Source organism: Octodon degus, unplaced genomic scaffold (genome assembly GCF_000260255.1).
Source record: "Octodon degus isolate 3935 unplaced genomic scaffold, OctDeg1.0 scaffold00056, whole genome shotgun sequence".
NCBI classification, from domain to species: Eukaryota; Metazoa; Chordata; class Mammalia; order Rodentia; family Octodontidae; genus Octodon; species Octodon degus.
Window position 1 is genome coordinate 10,162,194 of NW_004524632.1, and position 8,545 is coordinate 10,170,738.

Here is an 8,545-nt window from a genome sequence, read left to right on the forward strand (position 1 = left end):
TGCCAGTCCAGCTGCTGCCAGCCCAGCTGTTGCCAGCCCAGCTGCTGCCAGTCCACCTGCTGCCAGCCGGCCTGCTCCGGACCCGTGTACTGCACCAGAAGGTGCTACTACCCCACGTGCGTCCACCTGTGCAGCGGCCTCCCCGAGAGCTACGGCTCCAGCTGCTGCCAGCCCTGCAGCTGCTGAGCGGCTCCCCCGAAGGACCACCATCTGCCAACAACAACCTCTGCCAACTACCTCGCCTCTTTAGGGGTCAATTCACTTCCAAAGCCGCCATGTGTTCATCTCACTGTTTTAAACCTTTGGGAATCAGCTGGAGTGTGTCCAGAGTACTTTCCTGGTCTTCCCTGACTTTCTTTTTTCCTGGTCTTGGGGATTGAAGAGCACCTTTTTCTATCCTCAATTTGAAGATGTGTTCTCAGCCATGACGCTGAAGTTAAGCTCTTTACTCTTCTCTAACTCGCAAAAAGAATCCTGAGAAGGCTTTTGCAGGCTCTTCAACTGAGCACTAATCTTACTCATATGTCTTGTATCCTGCTTTCTTCTTTGCATAGTCTTTGAGTTATCACTCTCGTAGCAAGAATTTTTTTTTTAGTGCTTTAGTTCTTTGTCCTTTTCACCTAAAATTTTAAAATAAACTCTAAGCCACTTCTCATTCTACATGTGTTTTGTTTTATCTTATGGAATTCTGTACATGGAATTGACCACCATATTGTATCCTATGGGCATTATCCATCGTGAACCTCAGAGCGGCCCTCCTACAAAAAACAAAAACCTATTGTGTTTATTTTCACAGAAGGACATTTCATTGTGTGATGTTATGTATCTTAGCCCAACCAAGATCTAAAATTGGGTCTGTTTCCTGCTGAAAAGCTCTTACATTAGTGTCTCAAGGACGGAAGCATTTGGGATACAGTTGCAGCAACACACGCATTTACATCCATTGCACTGTGGAGGGAGTGGCCCCGAGTTCATGTAGATAGCATGTCTGCTCAAAACGCTCTTCCAAAACTAGCTTCCCGTGCCTCTGTGAGTGGCTGATGCGGGCTATGGCTGCTGGGACCGCATCTAACAGCGCTCACGAATGCAAGCATTTTTTTGGTTTTTTAGTTCCAGCCTTGTGGACCCTCCTGCAATTCATCTGCAGGAAGAGCTTTGGGAATCTAATGTGTCCCCTGGAGAGAGGCTCACCAAAAGGGCCTTGGTGTCTTATGTAAACCAAATCTTGACATGAATTTCCTCTCCTAAGTACCTATCAAGAGAATGATGCACTTTGTCCCCTGATCAGAAGGGTGTCAAAATATTAAGGAAAGTCAGAGCTGAGGACTGAGAGCTGCACTGCGGGTCTGTGGACATTCGGCAGAGCCTGGTGTCTCAACGGTTCTTGGAAACGGAACAACCTACTGTGCCTGAGGGACAAGTAAGAAGCCTCTACGGGAAATAACAGTGTGCTTGCGGGGAAACCAGAAAAGAGTAAGAGAGGAGAAACATCCACAAGTTTGTACATTCATACGAGACTGAGACACATCAGCTACTGCTTGAGGAGTTCTGTCCTGAACTAAGGATGAGCCTACGTGTCACTGATGGAAGGCTTAGCAGTGGCTCCCTGAGGAGTGGAAGTCTGGGACATGATCATCCTCTGGGGAGCTCCTGTCAGCCGGGGGATCCGTGGAATCCCTCTGCGGTGTTGACTCCAAGGACCTCCAGCACTGAAGATGCTGCTGAGAGGTTAAGCCTGTCGACCATCTCCAGATATGCAAGATCAGTAAGTTCTGCAGATGTCACGCACAACATTGTGACAGCAACTGAAAGATGCTTTATTGCTGTTGGCCTGCCGGATGGGGTGGAGAGGGAGATTTTCAAGAATGAGGTGCCAGGGCTAAAGGACGCACGTGTGCAAGACCTCAGGAACAACAACAGGCAGCGTGGGGCAGAACCGAGGCCAGGAGCACAAAAGCGCAGCGGCCGCCTGCATCTTTATTGTGTAAGTCTCACACAGGTTGTCATCCCATATTTACATTCTTACCTACTGCCGTAACCAGCTCACGTGTCTTTACCTTTGCTCAGTCACGGCTGCATAACTGTATCCCTCCGTGCACCTGCTCTACACGAGCGGGGTCACGTCCGCAGGGGTCATTAGGTGGCCCAGGGCTTTGAAGCAGTCTGCGTGGTTCCACACAACTGCATACTTGCAAGTGGTTGACAGAGTAGAACATAACACCACACAGAAGAAAATGACCGCTGTGGGAGCTGATCCACACGCGATGAACTTGACGGCATTGCTGTTTCCACAGTGAACGCATTATGAAACAGCGCCTTGTAACGTTATGCAAATCTTATCAATTGTGCCCCCACAAAGCTGGCAAACAAATTTGCTAAACCTAGTTAATCATTATAAGTGTATGTTTGCCTTCAAGAGTAAAGTCAGCTTAAAGCCAGGTGCGGCAGTGCATGCCTGTAACCCCAGCTACTGGGGAGGCGGGAGGAGGACTGCATCTTCGGGGCCAACCTAGACAACTTACTCAGCTATCTGAAAAAATGGTAAGTTCGAGGCTTTTGTAAATAAATGGACGCAACTAGAGACTGTATTGTCAAGTGAAATAAGTCAGACCGCAAGTGCAGACATCATATTGTCTTGCTAATGTGAGAACCTGAGACAGTATATAAAATTCGAAAGGTGCGATAGATACTGTGAAAGGCAAAGAATTTGTTCAATAGAAGGAAAAACTGGGATGAGGAAAAGGACAAAAGAAAGAAGAGGAAAAGATATATTTATGTATATATGTAAGATATTTTGGATAATTGCACTGCTGATTTCTTCTGGTCTATTGAAAGGGGTGATTAATGCTTAATTTTTTTCTTTTTATTATTTTTTGTTTTTTGGTTGTTTTGTTTTGTTTTGTTTTGTTTTGTTTTGTTTTGGGGGTTTTTTTTGTTTTGTTTTGTTGAGGGTGTTTTTTTTTTGTTTGTTTTTTGGAGGGTTTTTTTGCAGAACCAGGGATTGAACTCAGACCCTTGCACTTGCGTGGGAAGCACTTATTCTACTGAGCCATCTCCCCGACCCCCTATTCTTTTTTTTAAAGAGAGTACAAATTAGAATTAAAACAGAAAAAGTACAAGTGATACAGAATTTCACTTAATAAAGTAATATGAATTTCACAGTATTTGTTGTACTACTTAATATTGTCTTCCAATGTTACTCATATTACCAGATATATGCCTGTAAAATTGGAAAAAAGAAAAAAGTATAAGAAATTAAAAAGAGAAAAAGTACAAGCAATTGAAAAGAGGAGACAAAATAAATTAAATATTATCTGTTCCTTTCTATAGATCAGCAGAAATCCACAGTACAGTTGTCCAAACCGTCCTGCTTACCTACCCAGATAAATCTCTTTCCCTGACCCCCTCTCCTGGCCTTCTCCTCAACTCAGTAACTCTTTGCTTTTGAATAAGTTCATTCGCTTTTCCCAGGATCTATTGTACCGTTTTTCTCTTTCAGGTTCTCACACTAAGGAGACAATATAATGTTTGCACATACGGGTCTGATTTATTTAAGAGTTTGGTTTCTAGTTGCATCCATTCACCAACAAAAGACTCAAATTTGTCCTGTTCTATAGCTGAATAATACTCCATGGAATAAAATTACCACATCTTCTTTATCCATTCTTCAGCTGATGAGAATCTGGGCTGTTTCCAGGGGGTAACTACAACAAATTGTGCCGCTATAAACAGGAGGGCACATATATCTAGCTGTGGTATGGGGTCTTATGTTCTTCTGGAAAAATGCACAGGAGGGGAATAGCTGGCTTGAATGGGACCTCCAATCCTAGCTTTTTAAGGAATCTCCACACTGATTTCTACAGTGGCTATACCAGTCAACACTCCCACCGACAGTGAAGAAGAGTTCCTTTTTCTTCACAGCCCCTCCAGCATTTGTTATTGGTTGACTTCTTGATGACAGCCATCCTTTCTGGGGTGAGATGGAATTTCAATGCTGTTTTAATTTGCATTTCTCAAATAACCAATGATGCTGAACATTTTTTCATGCATTTACTTGCCATTTGTATTTCTTCCTCTGAGAAGTGTATATTCATCTCAGAAGCCTATTTTTGAATTGGATCTTTGAATTTGGGGGCCAGATTTTTTTTAATTCTTTATATGTTCTAGACAGAGGCCTCTATCAGAGGGACAGTTGGCTATAATTTGTTCCCCAGTTTGTGGGGTTTCTTTTTACTGTGTTGGAGATTTGATCTAATTTCTTATAATTTTTGTTAGTGTTGTTTTGTTTTGTTTTAACCAATTTTTCAGATTTAGATCTGGTAACAACTAATTTAAAGATAGCATCATGCAATGCAGCAATCATTGTTGAATTCCTATTACTTTGTTTAATGAAAATTTGCATTGTTTCTCATGTTTTTTCTTCTAATCTTGAAGGTAAACACCTTGTATTTTTTTAATAAATAAATAGGGCTGGGGTCTAGCTCAGGATTAGAGCACTTGCTTAGCTTGCAAAAGGTCCTGAGTCCAGTACTGTTTTTTAAAAAAAAAAAAATCAGTTTAGAAATTTTCTGGGAAAAAAAAAGAACTAATGCATTCTGGCTTGCCCATTACTTGGTAGGTCTTAAAACACACTTTCTGTGTTATTTTTAATGTTGAAGAGACTTTCCAAGTAGATGTTCATACTCTGGTGTTAGACATGCATAAACTGAGATTGAGAGAAGTAAATCGGTTAGTCCCATGAGAGACTGTAAGGCAAAGATTTAAGCAGACGTAGATCACCGGAAGCCTCGGATCACACCGGTAAGAACCAGGGAAGTGGTCCTGGGAAAGGTGCACGGTGAGGCCAGAGCCGTGTAACCCACTGAAGCGTGGACCCGAACTACAAGCGATGAGGAACGCACACGTTAGAATTATCCAGCGCCAGGAGGGGGCAGCCCCGCCTTCATGGCAACACTCCGCAAGCCGAGGCTGAGCTTCTTCTCTGTGTCTGCACTGGGCGGGGTGACAGGACTTCCTGCCACTGCCTTGAAGGAACTGCTGGTTCTGGCAAACTGAAGTCAGCGCGGAGCCCTGCGGGCCAGAGAGGGCAGGTGGGGCGGTGCAGGCCTCCTCTGCACTCGACCATTTTCTCAGCTTGAGTTCAATATTTGCTTAAATATGGTGGGCAATCATGAAGCCTAAAAGGAAAAGGAGGAAGAAAAAGAAGAGAGGAAGAGCACAAGGAAGAGCTCAGAAGGAGAGAGAAGAAGGGAGAAGGGAAAGAAGGGCGAGGGGGAGACAGTGTGAGAGACTCATACAAAATAAAGACCCACGGGATCGCAGCTGAGCTTCGGGAACTCTGCTGATTTTAACACTGGATCTGTACTGTCATTGCTGGTGGCTGGTGTTTCTGGCGGTTTAGACAACTGACCCATGGAGTCGCTGAGATCCTCCTGCCTGCAGGGGCTGAGCTGCTGGTTACTAAGCCATTGCCAAACCGAGGCCTCTGATTACTCTCTGGTCATCACCGATCACGTACATGCCATGAGGCAATCCCGGGGCACGGGCTGCCTTGTGTTCCTCCCAGATGCACATCCGAATGCTACTATTGGTGTTGGGATAAGAAGGGGTTAATATAAAGGCATGCTAAATAACCTGCAGGGCATGTGGGACCAGGAAAAAGCAAACAGGGCCGGGAGATGGCTCAGGGGAATAAGCGCTTCCCTGGCAAGCGCAAGGGCCTGAGTTTAATCCCAGATTCCACAAAAAGAATAGAAAACAGGGCAGCAACAGCTGCGGGAGTAACTAAGAACACTTGGAACTCAAGGACACCCTGCTTTTGTGTCCTTGCTCCCGGAGGCCTAGCAAGTTCCCATGTATAGTATAGCCTGGACATTAACCTTGGACACATACGATGGGAGCTTGTTATGTTCACCTGAAGTACCCGAAGCCTGAGACTCAGGACATACAAAAATAAAAACCAAAGGCGGACGGCAGCCCTTTTGCTCAAGCCCTCGCTTTGCTTGCACTGAGTGTCCGTGCGGCTTTGTTTGCCGCCGGCGCCGATGATGAGTCTTTCCCAACACACTGGGGGCGTAGGCGGGGCCTCAGTGCAGCTCCCTGGTGTCTGTGTAAAAGGTGAATTGGAGATGTCCACATAGAGAGGACGTACAAGACACAGGGAGAAGACGTGTTCGGAGGAGAGGCCTGCAGCAGGCCCTCACCTGGTGGCCCTCAGATGGGGGAGGAAGCCTTCCTGCCCTCTTCGCTTCAGACCAATGTCTCTGGGAATGTAAGGCAATACCTTTAAGTTACGTGCCTTACGGTGGCTTGTTATGGTAGCCCAAGTAAGCTGCACACCCCACAGGTCTCTTGAGCTCCAGGTACAGCCGGCCTGCAGTCAGCAGTAACAGCCAGGAAGTTAGAGTACTCTCCAGGACCACGCAGCTAGAGCGGAGCAGGTGCACGGGGTCCCACCTGTGCCTTCCCGCCTGCGTTCTGGTTCGCACCTGTGCCGCTCTGCTGCTGCGACTCTCTCTGGGTCTATTTGATGCTAAGTGAATTGGACTTGATGAAACTTCTCAAGCTCCACCCCAGACTTGCCGAGGGGGAGTCCTGGCTCTGAGTCCAGCTGTGACTGCTTTCTCCAGCCGCTAGTGACGCTGGTTTAGGCTTAAGTCTGAGAATCGCTGCTCTAGGGGAGCTCAGAGCAAGAAGCTCCACCCATAGAGCAAGGAAGCCCACTGGAGTGTTTTTCTAAGGATAGTGTGTTAGTTGATAGATTGTGTCAACTTGGCTGAATCAGCTCCGGCAGCGTGGGGGCCTCGCCCTGCAGGTGGGCAGGGCCCAGGAATTGAGAAAGGCAGGAAGCCACCCTGCCTGGTTTCCTGCCGCCGGGCCCCACTTCCGTGGAGAAGTCCGAGTCTTCGAAGGAGCTTGATCTCGGCAGCCGCGCCACTTTGGAGGAGCTCGGATCTTCACTGTGGAGCGCCGGTCTTCGCAGTCAGTGCAGAAGGAAGAGAGAGGTTTGATGGACGCCGCTGTAGCTGCTGCTCCTCCTCTGCTCTTCATTGTTTTCTGCTGTATGAACTGCTGTTGTTTGCCTTGGAGCCAGCGGAACATGGACTGAACCCTCCAGTAACTGAGCTAAATAAATCTTTCCTTCCTTCATTTTGTGTGCCAGGTATTTGTCTCAGCAACGAATAAAAAGTAACTAAGACAGATAGATAGAAGTTGAAAAGCCAAAGAAATGGGCAAAGAGCACATAGGTGGTGGACACTCATGTACTAATGTACAGAGAGCACAGGATGGTCACAGGCATATAAATGCTCGATAGAACCGTAAAGCCAGAATCAGACCTTGAGCTTGGAAAGGTTAGCAGGATTGGAAGGGGGTGTAGACCCCACCTGCAGTTCTGCTGTGCCCTTCATTCTTATGTGTGACATAGGAACTGTTCGAAGTTACTACTAACAGTTTGGATATGGCTTCATGTCCAGCCATCAAGGTTTCATTTGTTAAAAGGTAATCTCGGGGCTGGGGAGATAGCTCAGTAAAATAAGTGCTTGCCTGGCAAGCACAAGGGCCTGAGTTCAATCCCCAATTCCACAAAAAATAAATAAAATAAAGTTTAATCTCTATGGTGAGGTAGAGAATGGGTGCGGTGGCACATGCCTGTAATCCCAGTTCTTGGGAGGCTGTAAACAGGTGGATCACTACAAGTCCGGTCTAGTAGTGAGACCCTGAACACCTTGTAGACCTTTCCCTAAAATACAGAAAAAGAAAAATCTATGGTGAGGTAATTCATCACGCTATGTGTTTAGAGGAGAAGACTTTGACCAGTAATTGGGATTAGAGAATCTCATTAGGATGGAGCCTTCATGATTGAATACTGGTGGCCTCATGAGATGAGGGACTGAGCTCAGACACGGGAGTGTAGCACGCAGTCCCTTTCTCACCAGCTGACGCCCTGCACCACCTTGGCTCTTTGCCAACAAGAAGACACGATCAAATGAGACCCTCGACTTTATATTTCCAGAACCATGAGCTAAAACAAGCCTCTTCTCTCTACAAAGTAGATTGCCTCAAGTAATTCATTACACTAACAGAAAGTAGACTAACACAAGCACTTTTTGAAAAGGGATGTTCCACAAAAACTATTCCAGGGAAACAATACAGAATATCTATTCATACCTTTAAACTGATAGGTCACAAAGACATAGTAAACATAAGAAGTTCCTATAGTAAATGGAATTATTCAGCTTGGTTTAGATTAGACCAACATTTCTCAGACTCAGAAACAGGATACGGTTTTCATGGGGAAATGATTAATGTCTTGCTGTGTACTGTCTACGTACACGAGCACCACGGGGAACTTGCGAGTGCTTCTCATTTGAAAAGATTATATTTTCATTTTTTAAATATTCCTATTATGAGAGTGTGGTGGAGAGATGAGAATATAAAAAAAATCCTCCCTGGCAAGACAGCTCAGGGTCTAAAGTGCCTGCTCAGGGAAGCTTAGGCAGTCGCAGGGACTGCAGTTCAATCCCTGGTACCACATGACACACCA

The 8,545-nt window shown here is 45.8% G+C and overlaps 1 protein-coding gene across 2 annotated transcripts in view; it reads left to right on the plus strand.

The window, feature by feature from the left end:
- Positions 1-186, plus strand: part of LOC101566297 (keratin-associated protein 9-3-like) — a 6,360-nt gene extending 6,174 nt beyond the window's left edge. For both annotated transcript variants that reach the window (XM_023718021.1, XM_012515276.1), the window contains exon 3: positions 1-186. In XM_023718021.1, coding sequence (XP_023573789.1) covers positions 1-186 — 186 coding nt within the window.
- Positions 187-8,545: the final 8,359 nt, after the last annotated feature.